The 24,278-nt window shown below is 37.4% G+C and overlaps 1 protein-coding gene across 3 annotated transcripts in view; it reads right to left on the bottom strand.

Annotated features, from left to right (window-relative positions):
* ksr2 (kinase suppressor of ras 2) overlaps nt 1-24,278 on the bottom strand; it is a 159,661-nt gene that overhangs the window by 101,246 nt on the left and 34,137 nt on the right. For all 3 annotated transcript variants that reach the window (XM_042000638.1, XM_042000637.1, XM_042000636.1), the window contains exons 4-5: nt 21,139-21,174; nt 17,965-18,466 (exon numbers count right to left, since the gene is read on the bottom strand). In XM_042000638.1, coding sequence (XP_041856572.1) covers nt 17,965-18,466; nt 21,139-21,174 — 538 coding nt within the window. The remainder of the gene's footprint in view (nt 1-17,964; nt 18,467-21,138; nt 21,175-24,278) is intronic.

Here is a 24,278-nt window from a genome sequence, read left to right on the forward strand (position 1 = left end):
TCAGGAATATTTGGCACTTGGGGAGCCTTTGCTTCAAAGACATTGTTTGCTTCTACAAAAGAGTCTGTATTGAACAGATAGTAAAAGTAAGCATGACAAAACAGTGATTAATGATTCTTCAGTGCTAAAACATTTTTAAGGCAAAACTTGTTTAGCGCAATGCATTGATGAAATATTCCTGGCATCCAAATTTTGGATGATTTCCATTCCTCTCTAATTTACCTCAGTTGCTGCAGTATTTGGGATGAATAGAAATAAAAAGCCATTTATCTTCAAAGCTTTAAAATACAAACAGGTGTCCCACGATCCTTTGTTTCTCCATGAATAGGCTCAGTCTAAAGGCAATCACAGTTTCCTCACTGACAAATGGCTTAACTGCTCTTTGTGTTACAGCCTTAAATCCTGAAGATAGCCATCATTCAGTTTGCTACTTTATTCTTTTAGATTTGTCACATTAGCTGCATAGAAAAGGTTCAAGCAGGGATCAAATAAAGTATTTGTCAGTGATTATGTTAGTTTTTATTTAACTATGCCTAATCAAGCATGCAAGCAGAAAAGCCCAGAGGCAAATGTGCAGCCTACCAGGCGTCATTGTTTTTCTGTCATAAAGAGCGTTATAATGAAAATCCAACATGCACTGTTAAAGAGAATCAAGCCACTTAAAAATCTATGAGAATTTCTTAGCAACAAAGACAGCAGATAAATGATGAATGCCCAACCAATCTGCCAAAACAATGAACATATATAGTCAAACAGCTATAGATGACAAAAATAACTTGCAATCATTAGTTGCGTTGACATGGAGCACTTTTAATCCGATCGAATGTCCAGTCAGGATAAAAATGTGCCATCTAAACATGTCAGCCGATCCAATTCAATTGGAAAGAATTTTTAACCTGTTGGTTTTAACCTTTTCACGGTCGGATCAGAAAGAAAAAATAACCATGTATATACACTCATTCTGTTTCTGTGGTGTATGTTGTTTCTACACATGCTTGAACCGCATGGTAATTTTCCAGAGTTTCAGAGAAGGCTTGAAAAATGGCGGCAGCTAAATAGAACGGGCAAATACATTTTTGTTAAAAACTGAAAGAACTAAGGATTATTCAGCATTTCAACGGTCAAAATGTTAAAAAAAAAAATAAAAAAAGAAAACCCTCCTTCTTCCAAACTATTATGTTTTGCTCATTTAAAAATAATTATGACTGTATTAAATCGGTACTGATGAACTGATCGGATCACTTTTTCTAGCATCTATGTAAAAATATTGACTTCAATAGATTAAATATTTGTCCATGTAAGCGTAGCTAGTGAGACAAGTTTAACAAGCTACAATAATCACTGTCTTTCTACCAAAGACAGAAAGGGATACATTTCTGGCACTGCTGGACATTTTGAATGAGCATCCTCGAGTCCAGCATGACATGATGTGTTAAACAATGTGACATTAGTGTTGTTGTGTAAATCCCAATCAAATCAAATGCCTTTTTTTCCCCAGAGGGAAATTGGTTTTGCAGCCAGAGCACAAACAGAGGACAGACATCACATCACATCAGAACCATCAAAAACAAAATCAGAACCAATGGCACATGTCAAAAGAGAGATTCACACAATCCAAAACAATAAATGAGCTTAAAATAGGTTAAATAAGAACAACTAAAAACATTTCCGTTTAGTAGGTGAACAGCAGTAGGGACAAATGACAAATGAAGTGACGACCCAAAGGCATCAAAACAAACTCATTCTGGAGAGGGTGGTCCAGGCAATTCAGTGAGCTTTCCTTAGAACATCTTTGTAGAAGATGAAAAGGCCCTCTTGCTGGGATCCAGTAACTTTGCTAGCTGCCCAAGCAATTTTTATTATCCAGACGAAGGCTCCCGAACCAAGCAATAATACAAAAGGATAAAACCCATTCAATTACACTTTTGTAAAACAAAAAAGAGACAACATATCAGTGCAGACATTAAAAGATCTCAACTTTCTTAAAAAGAATAATGTCTTATTAACCTTTTTTGAGGTGATGTCAGTGTGTGAGACTCAAAACATAATTTATTGTCAAGAACCACACCCAAATATTTATAGCTGTCTACCTATCTCGATGGCAGCTGCCGTAATAAAAGTAGACAGGGACTTTCTGAAATCGATTACCATATCTTTAGTTTTGGACTTATTTATATGGAGGAAAGAGTTTTCACACCAGCTCACAAAATCATCCACTACCTGCCCATGTGCTGTCTCACCATCCTCAAGAAAGCTAACAATGGCCATGTTGTCAAACTTTAAAATATATCTATTATTAACATTACTGCGACACTCGTCTGTACAGAATGTATAAAAGTGGAGAGACAACAACCCTGTGGAGAACCTGAAGATGAGGGAAGCCCATTGGAAACTGTACCATTCACCTTCACACACTGGGACCTATTGGTAAGAAAATCCAGAATCCAGCCAACCAGATTAGAATGAAGTTTGAAGTCAATTAGCCTTTCAGCCAATAAATAGGGCTGCATAGTGTTAAATGCGAGTAAAAAGTCCACAAACAAAACTCTGGCATGAGTTTTGGTGCCTTCCAGGTGTTTAAACAACAACTGTGAATAAACAAGCCAAAACAGTAGATGAAAGCCATGCAAGGCAAACTTAATGAAGGCCAGTCTATCTGGATGGATTTACAATTAGTGTTAAGGTGACACATCTGCCATGCCAACATGCCTGGGTGTTCTTTAATGTTACTTAAAGCAATCCCAGAAAAAGTTAGCACTCCTTGCTTACAGTGTTCTTGTTGAAATGCACTAAAAAGCAGCTTAACTGTGGCATTCCCCTCATCCATGAAGCTCATTAGATAATGGTGGACAGACTATTTTGTGAAGGAAAATACCTGTTTCCTGTCATAATGCCAAGCAAATGAGTCAAGTCAGTGAAGCAGAGAAGCCTGAACCCTGGCAAGGTTTCAGGGTGCAGATTCTCTTCAATTTCACATTTGATCATTTATGTATGTTTACATCTCAAACTGAAAAGTAACTGACTTTAATAAAAACAAAAGAGTGTTTATGAATAATATTACTGTTTACTTTTAATAAATCCATTGTACTTGCACTTGTACTTTTTTTATTTTACCAATTTAACATTTATCCCTGTCATTTACACTTACACATCCTGAGGGTGGTGGACCTGAGATGCTCAACTAACTTCAAGAGCAACTTAAAATCGCATGCCCTTCCTCAATACTCCTAATCATGAGAAGAAGACTGAATAGTAAACTATACAATTAGCATATGACTAATTTTTACCCTATTCGCATTTACAAATTTCTACATAAACACTACATAAATTTCCAACCTTAAAACTCTTCTGCTTCTTACTTGATTTGATGGCACACTGGCCTTTATTATGTATATTCCTGGCACTGTCATTTCCCTGCAGGGCATCATGTGACTGCTGCGTTTTACTTTACTGCACCACATCATGTACTAGCCACTGGATATCAATACACTGACCACTTTGAACATGCCCAATGGCTGATTATGCAAAAAAATATTTAAGAGGATGTAACTGGAGGAAGTGAGGAAGATAAAGAGTGAAAGGGACAGAGTAAGAGGTAAGACAAGAGTAAACATTAGACAGACCTTTACTAGCTGGAGAGAGCTCAGAGAAGAGGCAGGATGCAAGGCAGGTGCCAAATTAGCCATTGTTATGGGTCGCCAAAGTGCAAAATCCGCCAGTGTTCAGTGGTGTTGCTTTAAGTTTAAATATACAAATTGGGCTTTACTACAAAATCAGCATCAACAGGATTTACACAAAATATTCTTTTGTCCTGCACTTCATTATAAAGTTTACTTTGACCTTGATTAAAAATGGGAAATCATAATCATTTGAACCAAATGTAAACTAAAAAACAGAAAAAAATCTAATCAAATCTTTAAATGTAACGTCTGGAATTCTTCTGTGTATGGATGTTTTTCCTCCCTATTCTTGGCAACTGTGTTAATATATATAAATATATATATATATATATATATTATGTGTTTAGAAATCTTATATTGACGCCTTTGTACTGACTGTGATCTAATCATGTGATTGTAATGCCAAAAGCATAAATATCCATTTAAATTCAGAACTGACAGCTTTTTTTCATGCAGCAGTTTACTTCAAAACATCGAAACAGTGAAGTTCTTCCATCGTCTTGTAGCCTTTTTTCATTTATCTGCCACAAGCACGCCAGCATGTATGTGTGCACTTGTGCTCTTGCACATTTTCTCCTGTATCCAATTGAATCTGAATCTATTTTTTCAATTCAGTCAAAATGAAACCATTGCTCAAACCTTAAATTCTCTCATCCAAGCATTAAAGCAACAGCGCTGGATGTGAGAACAGCAATCTGACCCACAGCTGAGCAGGTTAAGTGGTAGTTTCAAAGCACAGGCGGTGCAGTAAATGACAGCAAACCCAAAAATAAGGAGGGGATCAGGAACAATATGGGACCTGGAGCTGATATTATCTGTCGCGACGTAAACATCAGAGAGAAATGCTGAGATGAAAGCCCCCACTTGATGGCTGGAATGATGAACGATTGTAATAACTGTTTTTATGTTTGTTGGGGAGTAAAACAGTCTTACTCTTACTTTTAGATAAATCAGAAAGCAGCGGTCAATTTGGCCTGCACTACTATGCTGTCAGATGAATGTTTGACATCATTTTCCATCTTTTTATAACACAGACTATAATTAAACTTTAATGATCATGTCAGGAAACTTTTCTCAATTAAATCAAAGACTAAACAAGATTCCCACAAAATTTAATAAATGCCTTGAGCACATTGTAAATGCCATAAATCCTTCTAGTGATGGTAATTTGTCACGGATTCTGCTTCTTTTTTTTTCTCTTGCCTTCTATGAAAAGAATCACACAACTTTTAACGATAACTTCTCATCACCCACTCGAATGCTGTTATCCGCCCCGACAAGCTCCCACTCGTTCACAAATCACTGCAGGAAAACCATCAGCCTAATAAATCCATTCTCCACCAGCAACTGTGGCATTTGAGCTAACCTCTACTCCTAAACACTCATATAAATTCATAATCATGTCTCCAATTTCTGAGCCGCTGAGTGAGACAGGGATGAGCACTCATTACGGTCAATATATGTGTGAACGGATGGGAAGGAGGAAGCAACGTCTGGCTGCTAACGGCCTGGTGTTGACATCCCCTCTAACCTGAATTATCATTAACGGCAAAAAGGCCAAAGCCCTGATTAACATGGATGAGTTTTTGTCCACAGAGGAAAACTTCCTCCATCTTTTATGACCCACACACACATACACACTGTTCCACATACATTGCTTTGTGGAGTATGCTTAAGTGCACAAAGAATGTTGCCACATAGGAGAACATGTGGGTGCAATAATCCTCCAGGGTCACAGGTCTCCTTTTAATGTGATGTTGTGTGTGTCCTGGGTTTATTAGAGGGCCATGAGGAGCAGGGAGTTTTTCTCTCAGCAACAACAGGCAATAAACATTGCCACAGATTACACACTAGTCCATGAAACAAAGCTCAGAAGAAGCAGAAGATAGTTATTTTGTCAACTAAAACAGCACTGGTTCATTATTGTAGAGTTTCGGTTCCTCCTGTATGAGAACTGCAGATGTTTCCTGGTGTAATGTGAGAAACTTCCTTCAAATGTTTTGCTGATCTGTTTAATTCTTGAACAGCTCAAACATGGTTCCAGTCAACAGTGTAATTCTTGTTTTAAACCAGTGCACAAGGTGTATTAAACTACAGGTAACCATAGAAACTGTACTTCTGTTGCAATCTCTGTTGCCAGATTAGTGTGGTTCCAGAGCTCTGAACCATTTGCAGCTCTGATGTTGTGCCCACTGAGGGCTGTTTCAGAAACAGCTGACCAATCACAGCTTAAGGATTAAGAAAAGAAATGTCACCAACATAGCTCGCCATCTTCATAAAAAAAATTCTAAACTAGAAAAATGTTAGAAAGTCTTAGTGAGATTAATGCGCCCAGAAAAGTTGGAATAAACCAACCTCAGAGCATAACAACTTTACATTGCTTCTCTTTTAAATATCAGTGACTCGCCAAACTGCCATCAATTTGGAAGATTAGAGTTTCTACTTAATTTTACACATTCTGAGAAAATAAAGTACCTGAAATTACCTTTAGGGGTACAAAGGATTGTTACTGGGGTGGTACCATTAAAGGTATTGCTGTTGTACCCTCAGCAGTGGGTACTTATTTGTACAATTGTATTTTTTATTTTGTAAAGACCAGTACTGTAAAATTAGGGTACATAAATTATGAATAAGTGTCCACTGTTGTACTTTTTAGAGTACCACCCCAGTGACAATCCTTTGTACCCCTAAAGGTGGATTAGAAATTACAGTAAAGTCTGTAAGCTATGTTTAATCAAAGGTACGGTGTGTAAGAGTTACTGACATTTAGTAGTAAAGATGGGTATAGGAATTACTTTACATGCCAAGGACAATGGTCATCAGTGGCCAAAATTATTCTGGACAAACATGCTTTTAGCTTCGAGTGGATCTGGTGGCTTCAGGTGCAGCGATAACTGCACTACAAGTAAATGCATCAAAACTGTGTACATGTGTACTGTCTTCTTCTATGTGCCTTTTACGGTGTTACTTATCCCGAATGGTGCTCTAGCACCTATCAAAGAAACCAGTACAGCAGTTTTAAAATTCAGAGGCTTCTCACTTTACACACAAAGATGTTTGTCTATTCAGAGACACCGTAGGGAAAATGATGGTGCAATGTGGCAGCTGTCATGTATGTGGACCCACAGCAAGTATATGAAAACGACTCAATCTAAGAGAATAAAACAAAAAAATTCACTTTTGTAATTAAATCTAGAAATCGATTAGATCTAAGAACACAGTTTTTAATGATATATTTAAATTTTCTGTCATTGACATTTAATTTTTTACATGTTGCACCTTTAACTAAGTTACTTTTAACTCAAACTTGTAATTTTTTTAAACCAGTGTTAGCTTAGTGGATGAACATACATAGAAAGAGATACATATGGCAATAGTGAGCAAACGTCTGTGTCAGTTAAGATGCACATGCCCACGGACACATTTCCTCTTCTCAGGTGTTTGATTCTACAAAGCAGAATAAGTAGTAACAGATGCAGTAAACAGTGGAAAGTGAAAATGAATCTGATTATGTGGAAGTTACTTTAAATGCTAAATGTACCATCCATTAGGAAACTGTTACAGACTCAGCACATCTACATATGGTTACCTCCCTTTCCAGGCCACTGCAAAAATGCAGAACTGAAGAAGAAAAGCTCCAGGAATATGAAAAGGGGCCTTCTTTTTTTTTTTTACTAAACATAAAAATTCCTGAGATCCCAAACTAAGCGTTCCAACACTCCCAGTGTTCACTTTATTTCTGCACTACACTATGTCTTTGTGATAAAAGAAATAAAAAAGAACATGCTCAGCTCTTCAGGGTAGCATAGTGATGTGGTTTGTACTGTTGCATTGCAACAAGAAGGCTCATGGTTTGACCAGGACCTTTCTGTGAGGAGTTTGCATGTTCTCCCTAGGGATATGTGCACTCCTTCTAAGTATTCTGGCTATTTCCCAAACACATGCATGTTGGGTTAGTTGATAACCTAGACCCTAGAAGTGCGTTTGAGCTTAGTTGTCTTTGTGCACACCGCCACCTCTAATCCAATGACAGCTGGAATAGGCCCCCCATTAACCCTGAAATTGATTAAGAAAATGGATAGACGGGCTGAACTTTGCTCCTCTCCACATCCAAAACAGGCCAAACAAGCACATTGGTATGATAAAGTCATGCAAACATGTTGGTTTATGATGACTGGGCCAAGACCGCAAACGGCATGGGTGGCTTTCAAGACTTAAGTGACAACAGCCAAGCTGTTATGGTCAGATGTCAGGAGGAGGGACACAGCATAAACCAAAGAAAGGGTTTTGTGAATGGACAGGAACAAGATTTATCTTCGGCTGCTCGAGTTCAAATATCTCAAACAATTGGAGCTGGTTTGGTCCTATGCAAGAGATGGGGAGCATAACTGGCAAAATTTTTCTTAATGTTTTAGCTTATCTGTGAAAAACTTGGCCCTATCCTGATAATTAGTCTGAAAATAAGATAAAGATCTGGCCCAGTGCATATCATGTCGATGTCGATCGCAGATTGTCCTTTTGGTTTATAACATCTCTTTGCTGCACGCAAATTCTTTTTCCTGTGATGTTCAGTACTTGATCATTATCACTTTGTTAGTGTTTCAGTGCAACTCAGATCAATTAAAATACATAAAATAAATACAAATAAAAAAAAGACTGCAAATGAACACATTGACAGGTTCTCAAAAGAGGGGCATAATGAGAAGAGGGGAAAGTCACAAAGAGAAGGAAATAGAGAGCAAAAAAGGAATGGAAAGGGGTAAAGAAATATATGATGTGTACACCAGCACAGTGAAAGCAAACAGCTAAATTAGTCATGGAAGAAATGCAAATTTGCTTCCCCTGAGTGTTGCGTGGTAGAATTACCCTGAGAGAAGCAGAGGGTGAATCATGCCAACCCCCGGCACCATGTGATTTATTAGCAAACATCCAATTCAATAAGAAAGTGCTTAACATTCAAAAAGCTATGAAAGTCTCATAAGGTGGTATTAACTATATGATATTGCCATTCCTGCTGGGGGAAGGCAAGACAAGAAGCAGTGGAAAAACAAAAACGCCCACTTTCCAGAACGATCTTAGCATGACGTGCCAAGTGGGACTGTGACAGACTGAAAACTCACTTGGCCTTTTCCACGAACGCATGTTACTACTCATTAACATAGACAACGAGGTTCATTAATTGACACTCTAGCCAAAAGAGCTTCTCCGCTTTGAAAAGGGCATGGAGGGAGAGAGCAAAGAGCCAGAGAGATGCTGACAACACAAGACACAAGGGGAGAGATAGAAAGGGTGCAACATAAGCAAAATAAAATGGTCGTTGCTCTCCTAGAAATTAAAGTTTAAGTGGTGCTGAATATCCTGTGCACTTGTTTTCTAAGTAAAACCATTAACATATTCAAGAGCTTTCATAGAAATAGATATAGATCTTGATATTACACTTCTGTGGTGTGAAATGTAAATATTTATTTGGGGTTCATGGATTTAAGAAAGTATTTTCTGAAACAGTCATTAAGGTATTAATGTTTACCCAAAGCTTTTCAGAATATTAATTGGACTGTAATAGGGGTGGTGTGGCACCACTACCTCACAGAAAAAGGTCGCTGGTTCTTCATGTATACATAGGTAGGTACCCCGACTTAAGACATATCACATTAGGTTGATTGGTCACTCTAAACTGCGAGTGTAAGTCTCAGTGTGAGTGGTTGTTTGTCTCTCTCTGTTGGGCCTGTGATGAACTAGCGACCTGTCTAGGGTATGCCCTGCCTCTCCCCTGCTCATTGCTGGGATAAAACCCAGCTTCCCCGAAACCCTGAATTGGAATAAGCCATATAGAAATGGTAATATGGCTGAATGATTAATGGTTTTCAAATTCAAATAACAATTTAAAAAGTTACAATTAGCAAACCGCAAAGGTGTGTGACTAATTTTCATTTTAAATGGCGTGCCTAATTCAGATTTCATGAAGTTCTCAGCATAACACAAGTTCTTTCATCCTCACCTCCCTGGGAGAGCTTTAAAAATGCTTTTTTTTTTTTTTTTTTGTCTGCTTTTTGCAACATATTTTACAACATGGGTCAGCTGGTTGAAGTGTGCGCAGACATGTCTGTGTGTGTGCACATCAGGATGAAACTCTGCTGTGTGCAGAATAGAAACCATGCAGTGGTGTAAATAAAATAAGTAACATTAGACTTTTTAGATTGTAATACAAGGACAAAGTAGAAACCTGTTCTTCTTTGTTTTGACCCCAGTTGCATTTTTTATTTGGTAAATGAAGACGTTCTTATATCAACTTTGCATCCTTGTGTTAGAGCAGTTCATATTTCAGTGTTATCTCGTGGTAATCTTTCATCTCTTGTACAAAAATGTACTTCTGTGTGAACACTGAACAGAAGCTAGAATTTCTGTGGTCATGGGTGGAGTGGCTCGTGATGTGGAAGGATGCCATTTCCTCACCCGGTGAGGGAACATGTTCAATTATATAGTCATTTTTTTTAGAGACAGCTTGTTTTAGATGGGGTAGGGTTCAATGTCTATTTACTCTGCATGTGTGTGTGTGAGAGAGCATGTTCATGTGCATGTGTGTTTTGATTGGTTTTTGTGACAATCTGTGGTGTGTGACTACTTGTGTTTCTAAAATACAAAAACATTTGTTTTTTTATCATGTGAAGCACTTTGTGTTGCAATCCTGCATGTAAAGTGTTATATAAATAAAGTTTGATGATGGCCTAAATAGAAATTCATTGATTAATTCCAAGTGTTGTAATCAACTTATTTTGTGCAGTTTAGATTCTCCAAAACCTTTTCAGAAACACAATTTTTAATAAACACCATTTAGAACAAATTAATGACTGCTATAGTGCTTCTTTTAGTCAAACCATTACCTTTCCTTAGAGGAAACAGGTATCATGTTTCAAATATCAAAGTTTTCTTTGGGAGAGAGTAATTCCCTTTGTTTTAAATAAATTAATGATAACAGTTATGAATATTATTTTGCATTTTTCCCGATGGATCTCCATTTATATACTGATAATTTAAACTGGTGTTTAAATGAGCTGTAGCCTCCCCCTGGATAAACTTACTTCCTCTCTTCCAAAGAGCTCAGCAACATCCCAGGACTCAGTATATTTTTTCATGCTTGTATCAAGTCATTAATTATATTGTAGTGTAGTGGTGTTGTCATAGCACAATAATGTGCACTCCCAGTTTAATAAATAGTTGTGTAAAATGTAAATATAAACCAAATGCAATGATTTGCCAACTTTATAACTCATTGGGTCATTCACAGTAGACCAAAGCAAATATATTAAATGTTAAAACCAAGATATTTTCCTTGAATTAGATGACAGCAACACTTCTCATAACACTGACACAGGGCCAAAATTTACCACTGTGTAACATCCCCTCTTCTTTTAACAACAGTCTAAGCATCTGTGAACTGAGGAGAACAGCTACAGGAACTTTGGGAGATTAATTTTGTCCCACTCTTGTCCGATAAAGGACTCAAGCAACAGTCCTGGGACTCTTCTACTAGAAATTCAAGCTGTTTTAATAAATGTATTATGTTGTTTAAAAGTTTCTTACTGAATTATGCAAGCCCTTACCTGAAAGTTGCCAGTTTCATATACACTTATGCGCCACATACCATCATACCATTAGGCTTTTGAATTGGGTCCTTCTTGCACTTAACCTAGAAGACAAAGTGTCCATGATAGTGAAACACAGAACAGTGTTCCACTATGTCTCAGCTCACTTTGAACAAGCTTTGACTCAGAGAAGACAGTAGTTATTTTGGATCATGTTTACATATGGCGGGGATCACCAACTCTGGACCTCAAGGGTCTTTGTCTTGCAGGTTTTAGATGTCTCCACACACGGCACTCAAATGAAATAGCTCTCCAATAGCTTGTTGTCAAGTTTTGTGCCCATGACTCAAGAAATGCATTTGTGGATGACAGCCTTTATTTCACAGTGTTCCTTTCCCCGTGTAGTGATTTCAGAATGATGTTTTTGATGTTTTGCCAACTGATCACCCAATATTTATTTGGGGCAACATCACTTGCAACAGATTTGTCTCTAAATTCTCTGTATTTCTTTGGTGATGTTATGTTTTGCAGATAAGAGAATCTTTCAGTTTATAGTATTCCTGATTTTATGTTGAGAAAAATTCTCCTGAAATATCATTATAACTGGTCAACAGTTTCTTGCAGATTTCTGAGCTTATGCTCATCTTTGCTTTGAAGAGACTCTGCCTCCCCAAGGTGCTCTTTTAATGCAGTTACTAACCTGCTGCTAATTAACATAATTATATGCAACATGTTTTGCCTGCTGTTTCCTCTAAGTACTGCTTACTGTTCAAGCTTTTTGTTGACTCTGTCTTAACTTTTTTGTATTGTTGCCATCATTTTCAAGATAAGTTAAAATTTTACATGATATTTCCAAGTCACTGCATTCAATTTTCATTTTATTTTACACACATCACAACCTTTTTTGGAAGGTAGGTAATCAAGGTGACCTGTAAAATGAAAATGCTACTTGTGGACCTTATGGCATTCGATTAATTGGTAAATACATGCATCTTGTTGTATGCAACATGTTAAAGGATCTATTTTTACATGCTACCAGTCACAATCGTTACCATGGAAACAAAAACAGTTTTCTTATCTGTCTCTAAACATTTGCAGAGACTGTTCTTTAGATTTTTAAAATTGTTCATTTGAGGCACATATTTTTCACCCACAGATAAAACCAAACTAATGAATCTAATAATATGTTTGCTTATGATCTCTGAAAAAAACAATGCTATTCTGGTCTGAAAACTATCTAAACCAAAAACATGACTGTGTGTCTTAGTTATTCAAAAAATATATATATCATTTTAACTTTATGGTACTTGTATTAATTTATAGTTCCGTCATAATTATTAATACTAAATAAAGTTTTTAATCTTACCTGAGGCTCTCTGTTATGCGAATATTTAAAGTCAACACATAATATGATTGAGCCTTCTGTTCAAGCAGTTATTAAATCAAGTGTAGCCTAAATAAATCTTTCCTCCCCACTTAAAAAAATGATAAGAAAGACAGTAGAAAATTCACAGACAAAAACAAAAACCTAATATCTGTATCAGGAGACAAAAGAGCAAATCAGCTCGAAAGCAAAACTGAATACATTTGGACGTGTACTTGACAGGTGGTGAGAAAAAAAAAGATTCCAATTTCACCTCACAGATGAAAGTTTGTTTCTCTTGTGCGTTGTGACTTGCAAGATTGGTGGCTGTTTCATCTCTGGGTGAGACTTTTTTGGGGGGGATTAGATATTACTGAAACACATCGGTGAGGACGCAATTTGCTCATTATTTCTATGGGGGGGTGGTTGAAACCATTCTGTGGTTCACTGCCACTGAAAGGAAAACACATTATCTTAGAGACAAACACATTAAACCAGAAGTCACAAAGCTATAAAGCAGAAGATGAGGGCCCTCAAAGGCAGACCACTGATTTTGCTGAGTTTTCCAATAAAAAACAAAAAAGCGACCGCAACCGGAGACAATTTTCGGGCCCTGATTGCAGAAACAGGCCCATCTTGTGCAGCAGAAGATCGAATACATTGAGATAGAGACTATTATGCATTAGAAAGGCTGTTAAAGGTGCTCTGAAAGCTGACTATGTAAAGTGGAAACAATATGGGTAAACGATTCTAATTAGTGCAAGCTCTTTCACATCCCCTCCACTATTTGCTTTCACATTTTATCAACCATAACATTAATAAGAAGAGGAAATCTTTAGCAATAACCGTATAGAAATAACTTTAATTTAAGAGAGTTAGTATATTTTCATATACCGACGTGCCATTTATCAGTCAGTGATAAACCCAAAATTTAGCTGTCCTTCAGTGACATGTGCTGAGCAGTTTTGCACATTCAGCTGTGGTGTATTACGCAGTGATAATGAGATATTAGGTTATATCTCATTAAGATAAAGGGAGAAAAATGCCTCTCAGGGTCAGAGGGTAATCCACAGTGATTGTGTCCCGGTCGTAATGCCAGGCAATTAAGAAGAAGAAAAATGAGGACAAAGGGAGCGTTGTGAGCTTATTAAAATCCAGACTTCAGTTATTAGGTGAAATATGAGTGGTATGTAAGAAACACGGTAAACCTACAGTGCATATAGTTTTATACACACACACACACACACATATATATATATATATATATATGTATATTAGGGCTGTCAAACAATTTGTAATTAGATTAACCATAGCTTCAGATTAATTAATGATGATTAATCACCATTCGCAACTATGCCTGGAATTGGCCTGTTTTTATTGTATTGTATCAACAGAAAGAGCCAATACTACAAATATTTATTGTTAACTGACATTCCCTTGGGTAAGCGTCAGGTGTCCAATGATCAGTAAATGCAGCATGTAATGTACTTCTATATGTTCTTCTAAATCATCTCTACCATGTTCTAGATCATAATTCAGAATTCATAGATCATCATCTAACCAACCGTCTCAATGGTGATAATTTCTGTCAAAAAACCAGCAGATATGGCGACTGAAGTTAAACAGCCAACATTGATGAAGAAACTCTGATAAAACTGATGATCTGGATAAAAAAAAAAGCTTTTTCTTTTTATCATTGAAGTGTGAGTGTTTCTGCAACAGTGATAAAAGTCCTACAGCAGCATCACCCAAAGTAAACACCCGTTGATAAAATACATCATTGGCTCTTTGTTTTACAAGTTTTTCTTCACTTTTTTACATTACATGATCACTTTAGTTGTAATAATCAGGTCTCATTTGTGCCCCCTTTTTACTTGTCAGTGCTCCTGCCTCGCCCCCCATCAAAACCTTTCTAGACCCTCCGCTGCATAGCTGAAGTAAAAAACCCTGTATACCACCAGCGAACAACTGTGTTACAGAAGACCCTGCCAAAAACAATACTTTGAGGTAAATATGTGACAGTATGAACCATGAACCACTAGTTTTCTCCTTCTCAGCTGAACAATAAACAAATGCAACAAGAGAGTAAAGCCGATCAGCTGATCACCGACAGCCGTCATGATTCACAGAACCACATGAGAGTAGAGGGAGGAAGCAGCTGCTGCACAAACACGGAGATGATCAGAGATCCTCCAGAGCAGATACGTTCGTGCAAAACACAGGATAAGTTAAAAAAAACAAAAAACAAAATGCAGTGCGGGTGTAGCTCATCGTTTCCATCTCGCCTGTCCATGTCCTGCCATTACACAGACAAATGACGAATGTGTGGGGCTTGTTATGCCGCTCATGCATTAATTCTGTTTAAAAGTATGCACACACACACATACATATATATATATATAATTTTCATCCAAAGCCTTGACACAAATATTAAATTTCATGTCTTAAGGTATTTACATGAAGAAGAGAAAACAGATGCCATTTTTGCATTGAAGCCAGTTCTCTTGCATCTTACATTCACAGATATCAAGCGAACAAGCACAATAGCTTCATGCCAGAACTGAGCAACCACCCTGATGCTTGCCATTGCCATTCTCCAACCAATTATGATGTATTAACAGATATATCTGGCCATCAGAGTGGCCAGCAGATCTGCTTTGTCTCAAAGAGATGCAACATTTCCAGGCACGCACAGGCCATTGATTAGCGAGGCTCACCATGCAGCTTGCAGTCTATCAGTGTTTAGGGACCGGTAATCAATTCTCTAATGCCGTTTGAGCCTATTCACTGCAGCTATGATCCACTGATGACATTCACAGATGCACATACGCACACCAACACCAGCAGACGTGTGGATGTAGCTCTGTCTCCACACAGACGCATGCCAAATATAACCCAGATGGCTATCGCGCAAACAGCGGACAACTCCCAAATATTAACTTACCAATTGTAGCAGTGATAGGACACTGTCATCTAATAACATTATCAAAATGAGTGCAGCTCTCCTGGGGCAGGCTGGTTCCTGATTACCTAGAAGTAGTGGACCCTGTTCATGACCAAATCCGATCAACATTGCACCAGACATAGGGATGGCCAGTCAGGAACTCAGCCCGAAGGCCCCTTATCTCTACTGACAGGCCACTGCTTCTGTATGGGCAATGATGTCCTCCTAAGGATTAATCTGATTGGAGTCTGGCAAAAGAAGATTGCATAGAAACTGTTAAAAGTAAAGGTAAGGTCTGAACCTCCTTTCTGAGAAACTTGGGCCACATAGAAAAATGTATTGAGACCTTGAACAGAGCAGAGAGAAGGTGGACAGAATCTCTCAATGTTTGCTTCAGGCAGACCATCTGCTAAAACTGACACACCCCTGTTACCATGAATAGGGTTGTTTCAGACACCTAATAAAGAAAAAAAAATAGAGTCACGCAGCTTCATCATCTGTCATCTCACCATTTTCACCCCAACCTCTAAACACTAAATAGGCTAAAATGATCTTGTTAGGGAAATTCCAAACAATTAATACATGAATTACTTTCATGTAATGAATTTGTGTCAAATAGAGCTCAATGGAGAAAAAATTAATGGTGCAAAGAGAATAAATAATTGAGCTCTGCTGCAATGTTGCATCCATTTTTTTCCTAAAAGTGATACTGCTTTTCACAAGCACATTTTAAATACCATTTGAAAGTTAGATTTTATCCATTTTGTCACTTATACCTTATAAAGTATTAGTGAAAGAACACACAAATGAGATGAGCAGCAGTTGTTTCAGAGTAAAGGCAACACATTAGGCTTCATAGATTATTAATTATCAGAAATTCATCAAAGTTATTAATGCCAATCATTCCACATGTCAAATGATATCTTGTGGTTAATGCACTTATAGTCTGTATCAATATATTAGGGCTTTTCCAGAGCTTAATCATCACATCTTTAATATTAACAAAGGTTTCTATAAATAAATAAAGGTTTGTTATTTTCATTCTTATACTTAATGGATTCGTTTTAATCTTGGGAAGTTGTGAAGATGCCCCTGTCATTACACTTTCTGAAAAACAAAATGCAACAGAACTCAAAAACTATAATGTTAATACCAAATCATCTTACTTATTTTACAGAGACTTGAAATGAAACAGAGCAGGGGAAAATAAAATAAATAATAATATAAATAAAATAAAAAGTTAAATGAAATGAAATTAAATTAAATTAAATTAAATTAAAGTTTTATTGTGGAATGCAGAAAATCTTCAATGTGCAATCATTTTAAGATTTGACATTTATTTTTTAACCTGTTTTTGGATCATTCATGTTAACACTGTTTGTGGAAAAAATTCATACAGTCTATTTCTTACATTTTCTTTGATTTTCAGCAGCAGTTGTTTGAAGAAGCAGTAACAGCTTAGCAAAGCGAAACAGGTGGAACATGACATTGCCCATTTCCTAAACATAGCAGGTCTTTATGAAAAAAAAAATGTGATCTAATTAATGAGGGGACAGTGTCCCAGTAAAGCTTTACGTCTAGCAACTCCCCTGGCTAAAGGGTACTCTTCCTTTAAGTCCACTCTTGTGTTTCTACAGTTGTTCAGAATGGACAAACTACTGGCTCCAAAGAGGGATTGCATCTTTTCTATTATTTATAAGCTACAGTAGCTTCTTGTAAATGGTTGAAAGAGGAGGCTACAGTAGGGGTGTCTCTACCTGGTGTGAGACCAACATGTACAGATAAGACTTGTGCATGTGCTGCACTGAACTAAGCTTTCCCTTCTCGCTTAACCTGTATAGATGGAAATCCTAGATACCTCTTTGGCCAACAATGACAAACATTCAACTGGCGCCACCTGAGTATGGCTCTTGCTTTTAAGATGTAATCATTTTCATTACCATGACTCCATTGTAGATTTTGTCTTAAAATAGGAAAATTATCACAATAATTATCACTACTGACATATATGGCTATGCAACTGCATAATTCCAAGTTACAGCAAAAACTGTATGATGTGACATATAAGGCCACGTTTTTTTGTTTCATTTATCATAACTTATTTAAAACAAGATCTTAAACCATGTTAAACCACTGGAAGGTAAATAGTAAATAGAGCAGCCAGACACACACACATATACATATATATATATATATATATATATATATATATATATATATATATATATATACATATATATATATATACATATACATATGTATATATACATATATATATATATATATATATACACATATACATATATATATATATATATATATGTGTGTGTTTTTTGTTTTTTTGCTTTTTGTTTTTTTTCAGCTGGTGGAAAAAATGCATAATAGCGCACTTACTTTGGTGTCTGCGTGTCATCTAAGCGGTTTCCCAGCTGGAACTCATGGGATTTGCTGCGATGCAGTGCAGTGAAGCCGGGCAGCAGATGGATGAGCTTGCGGCTTGGTGGAGGTGGCGTTCCTGGGGCCTTCACCTTGTTTCTTCGTCGCATGGGAGGAGTGCCAGGTGGAGTCATGGTGTTGACCACCAAAGGAGTCCGAGGAGGTGTGTGGCCAAAATGCCTCTGGCGGGGTGATGGGGGCAGGGAGCGCTGACCATAGTCCAAGGAGGGGAAGAGCCCTGGGGCTGGGCTGTCAACAGTGAGCCGATCCGTATACAAAGCAGGAGCCAAGGCCTGGGGGCTGTGGCACATGTGCTGGTTGTACTTGGACTGGACTTTGGGGCTTTGGGCAAGCTGGAAGCGAATCCACTGACTGGCCTCTGGCTGGCACACTGGAGTATTTTCTTTGCCAGATTCAGAAGTGGGCCACTGGATCGACCAGTCCTGTTTTGCCTGGCTCCCTGTTAAAAGAGTGCAGAAATGTAAATGGCCAAAACACCTGATGGTAATATACTGTAACATGCATTTTGAAAGTTTGTTTGCTGCTAACCAGTTACCTCAGGCTCACCTCTCTCCTGCAGACCCATATGTTTACCTAATTTTAGAAAACAATCAGTTACTGTATTCATCTGACAAAAAATGTAACTCCTAAAATAAATACTTTAAGTAAATACTTTAGTCTGACTAAACTCATTCTGAATCCAGTTTTAAAAAGTTGGACCAACATAGCCAGATGAAGACGTTAGGAGATTGATTATTTTTTACAGCTGAACTCAGAAGGCTCAAACTCACTCAGGGATAACACCACCTATTATAGAAGAGTCAGACAAACGTAGATCGAGAAATCAATTATCCCCTTATGCATGTTTACTGGGAAAGGATCATAGTCCAATTAAATTGCCTTCTTGAGCTTTAACCATAGCTCAACTTAACTGCATGTAAAAAAATATGGTTGTGGAGGACCTCACTATCATTTGGCAGGAAGTCTCTCGACTAAGAACGGCCTGTAAGGCCCAGTCAAGTAGCTTTCAATAATGGTCTTTGTTCTCGATTGAAGGAGATCTGGTGGGAGCTGAGGGAAGTCTTCTCCATTAAAACTGGGTTTTGTTTATCAACACCTAGCTCACCAAAGAAGAACAAGGTCTATGGTCAGAAGCTACACTCCATCTGCAGGCTCTGGAAAGGGTTGAGGACAACCACAACAACCTTATTGACAAGACTAGCTGGTTAGCAGCAGCCGAGCTTTCAAAATGAATACCAGGACTGTTAAAGGACTCAGGTAGCCAAGTTATTTTCAGTCAGGCCAAAGGATTTGTTTTAATTTGCTCAGTATATACCATTTTTCCCTTCACCTATACCCTGTACGGTCAATCTTGCTAATATCTTCATAAGAGCTACAAAGCATAGCATTGTAAAATACCTGATCATTTTCAGCAGAATAAAAAGAAATAAAGCATCAAAACTGCTGAAACTATGATTTCTTATGGGGAAAAGGACTGGCTTTCAATTTCAGTGTTGTTAGCCCTTACATACTGTTAGAACTGTATACCTTTACAGTTTGGTTCAGGTCCATTTTGACCTAGACCAAAAAGTCCCTAGCAGTGACTGTTTATACAAAATTTTTAGCTATTTAGAATGTCTAAATAGGTTATCTCACAATAATAAATTTATGTTTAATCCTAAACAACTCTATGAGAAAGAAGTATTTTTTAAGGTTTTACATCATTTGTTTTTGGAGAAAAACACATCACACAGTATCATGTCCTGTTTTTTAAAAGACATAAAAACATAGAAGTCATAATGATTTGAATAAATTTTATTGCTTGAACACTTTTAAACTGTTGGAGGTTAAAATAATATTACTATTATTACTGGAACGGGCATCTTCCTGCTTTGAAAAAGTCTACTAAAGTCAGTATCAGCCTTCTCATCATGGAAGATCAGATCCACGACTTGCTGTGCGTTAAACCTGCTGCCATGATGTCACTTACTAAAATGCCAACTGAGGTACCTTAATGAAGCCCACACCCACCATCCATCCAATCAAAATTCATTCAGAGGTAAATATCTATGTTTTTACATTGTAGGTGCAGATCTTATATCTTTATCAATGCACCTCTGGATGACTTCTGTTGCTTATAGACATCATACATAATGATTCTTGTGTTGTTTTACTATTTCAAGATTCCTTCACAAACCTTCAAATACCAGCAGATGTCTGCCTCTGCCAGAACTTGAGCTAATGTGGTGGGAACAGACAGAGTCAGGGTCTTCCTTTGAACTCTGTCACCACTGCCCCATACAAAAAATAAACACATATAAAGTTTCATGGATTCCAGATTCCTTAAAAGAACCATTAATCTGATAGATCTGAAATTCATCCACACTGACATGGGTCAAATTTGACCCAAAACAGTTTCAGTTTTCAAAAATTTTAGCATCTGAATGAAAGTATAACATTTTCAAATATTTTGAAATTTCAGGCTGAATGAAGGGTTTTTTAAGGGTGGTTTTGTTGCCAATAAATGTCAAAACGGGTCAGATTTGACCCTAACAGTATGTAAGGGTTAAGCACAGAGAGAACCTCCCCAGCAGAAATCTCAAACTAAAAGCTTGCATGTCATGATACCACTTAGGTTAAGTGAGAGAAATTTGCCTTTTTTTTCTAATTTCTGTGATTATTTTTGCATAAAATGGCATATCAAGTTATCTAAATTGGTTTTTGTTGTGCAATTAGCTCTCAAATATCCATTAGCAGTATCTCTTGATTGCAGGAGTAAGAGCAACACAGGCAGCAGGTGGACATTTACAACAAACTAAAGTGTTCAGCTTGGGGAATGAAGAATTAAACTTTGCAGCTGTCTGATGTAAACATATTAGTAGAGCAGTGGTGTTAAAATATGCTGATGTGGAACTGATTAAGCATTGGTGAATGGAGCAAAGAATGAGGGGAAACAGAAAAGTGCATAAAAAACATAGCAAGCTGCATGAGTCATAGCACAAGCCAACTATCACTAAAACTTAACTTTCAGTTTAAAGTTTGGGGGGGGGGGGGGGAGCAACTGAAGTAAAAAAGAAATTGAAAGTGAGCAGCCAAAATGAGTGTTTTTGAGCTTAGATGACAATACATTACCTCCATTACTGTGCAATTTATCCTCCTCAAGTTGTTCTTCAGAAAGAAAAAAAAGAAAAGAAAGTTCTTATTGATCTGGAAAAGGAAGCAGCTGAAATAGACTGCCACAATCTACTTGCTTTTCCATCTGCGCTTATGCATAGCCTAAAGGTTGTTCAGGAAAACACAACATGGTGTTTTTATCCTGCGTACATTTAAGCAGATGCAATATTTCATGCACAACTGTGTGTGCAAAACTGATCTCCTTCAAAATCTGCCATTTAGCTTCTAGTCACTATAACTGCAAACTTTTAGTCATTACGCCCAACTTTTCTCTTTTGGTTTGAGTCGTTGTTTTCACTGCTCATGATAACGTCTCTAAGGGATGATAAGCATCAAAAACACAAACTTCAAACTAAAGCTTAATACCCACCCCATCAGATATAACTACTGGAAATATCTACCAAAAAAAAGTCCCGTGTGAGGTGAAAAACAGAATTCATTCTGTAATGATATGAAAAGGAGGCCGTAAGGAATTATGAACTGTGAGAATAGACAGCTAAAGAGACGCAAGGGACATAATTTAAAGAATTTGAACAGTCCTATTTTCTTTATTTTTTATACTTTTAGTTGTCTTGTAGGAATCTTGAAGTCAGGGAGAGCTACTCAAATTTTTTCTTCAACAAAACTTATTTGCAAGAAGTCACATTACTGTGAAACTAAAAAAAAAAAAAATCAGCAAATGGGTATTGTGTAATTCTGCAGAATATGAAAATCACAGTGTAAGATTCCTTTTGCAGTCTTGTGTCATCCCATCCAATTTTCAGAGACTATAAAGGTTAAACTTTATGTTAAATAGAGCAAAAAAGACCCCATGCTGTCATGTATTCATTGTGCTTTTCTCTTGCCAGGATGGAGGACTTTTGGTTGTCTTTGGTATGAAAGGTATATACTGCACATTAATAAACATAAGTAAAAATGTACAATGTAAATGTGCACAGAGTTAGCTTAGCAGCTAATTTGCATCTGTTGTCCCTTGGAATGTCATAGAAAACTACAATACATAAAACACATGCATAAAACAAGGTAGACAATTAAAAGTAAAGTGCAAACCAGTCGCAGTAAATATTGTATAAATGCATGAATTAAAATGCTTTTTACAGGTGCTTTGAGTGTATTTTATTGAATGATTTCTTACGTCCATACCTACTATATAAACCACTTAGAAGAAAGCTACTAAAGTATGCCTCCTTTGCACAAACTGGGACATTTTTCATAACTTAGAAATTAATTAAGCCACAAACTTTTAGTTTTGTGTGGGTAATGGCCTCAAAACAGGACATTTTAGTCCCCCAACAAGCCTTACAAAACAAAAGATATTGCAGTTTAAATTAATAAGAGGGAAATTGCAATTAAAAATAATGACAGGGAAGGATAAGGAACTCAACCAGCTCCTGAGAAACACTAGGAGGACCCACAAAGACATTCTAGAACAAAATGTTACATCAATGAACTCCAAAAAGCTGTGGGACTCAATGAGTGGAACATTTGATATAAAAACAGCTGAGAGGTCCATTGTTGCTGAAAATTATCTAGTTTAGGGGTTGTGGCTCAAAAAGTTTGTAAACCACTGCTTTAGAGAATAGTGATTTTATACCTGGGGCTTTAACTTACATTGTGATGAAGTGTTTGGAAAAGTTTATGGTGCCTTTGCTTAAAGTAGGGGTCAACTTGTCAAATGAGCCACTCTAGTTTGCTTCCAGGCAGGGGAGGGGAACGGACAATGCCATTAACATCATCACTCACCTAACTGTAAATCACATAGAAAACACTAAAGCCTATACAAGGAATTTATTTGATGATTTTTCAAGCAGGGTCTTTTCTGTGTGGAGTTCACGTTCTCCCCATGTATGTGTGGTTCTCTGCGAGTACTCTGGCTTCCTTCCATAGTCCAAAAACATGCATGTTAGATTAATTGGTCACTCTAAATTCCTGAGTGTGTGTGGTTGTTTGTCTCTCTATGTTGGCCCTGTGATAGCCTGGCAACCTGCCCAGGGTATGTATCGACTAAGCACTGTTCACTTCAAGTGAATCACTTCCTGTTGTTATGTTGACTGAGTGATACTGTGTTGTTGTTGTTGTATTGTTGAAGAATTAATAGGCACAGCATTATAATCAGATCAGTCAATCAGGAAAGTATAATAGGCCAAGTATCAAGCCCAAGACAAATTTCCCTAGGGGACAATAATGTATATAGTATTGCAAATATAACATCACAGTGAACCTGGCAATGCCACTAGCTTGTCCCTGATCGCTGGCTGGCAATTCTGATCACTGAACTTGTCGGTGTCCTGGTTGTCATGGAGATCTTTTGCTTTTCAGTACTGTAGAACACATATCTGCTGCGCAGAGCATGAATAACAGCAGTCATGTTAATACCATTAACTACCATTTGCAAGACATAAAACACATCTGACAGAACTAATCTGTCTGAAGATAGCACTCCCTATTAAGGGCTGTAATTCACACCTATGGAAATTAGTCAGGATCTCTTGACTCAAGCTGTTGCTGCCATGAATGTGACCTTGTGGGGACCACATTAACACTCTCTGCTCACCTCTGTAAAGCCCTTCAGTATGATATCAAGATGCAGAAAAGACAAGTGGCCCTGAAAGAGTGCTCATCTGCAAATGTAGGAAAAGATGAAGGGAATGCTCAATCAAGCCTCCTTTATTAGCAGAAATCTAACCACCGCAGGCCACTCAGAAATGCAAAAGTTCAGCTTCATGTCACATGAACATTAATCAACTCCAATAAGGAGTTCACAAAAGAGAGACTGGCATCACAGATGGGAGGCAGCAGGGAGATGATTGCTTTCGGGCTAGATGAAAGGTGTTTAATACCTGACACAAGAGGTGCCGATCAGTAGCCTACATTCCTAAATTAGTTTTTTTTGTTGTTGTTGTTTTGTTTTTTTTTGTTTTTTTTTTAACAAATACTGACCAATCACCCAAGTATAAATTATGAGATTCTGTGAGGTAATTACTCTCTGGCGTGGGGCTGCCTCTCTTTACAAGTACTTTTGACAGTTCTCGTCAAGTTGTTACCCAGGTAAAAACTCTCTGCAAGAGAAGCAATAAAACTGAATCTCACTCATGAAA

Source organism: Melanotaenia boesemani, chromosome 11 (assembly GCF_017639745.1).
Source record: "Melanotaenia boesemani isolate fMelBoe1 chromosome 11, fMelBoe1.pri, whole genome shotgun sequence".
Classification (NCBI taxonomy): Eukaryota; Metazoa; Chordata; class Actinopteri; order Atheriniformes; family Melanotaeniidae; genus Melanotaenia; species Melanotaenia boesemani.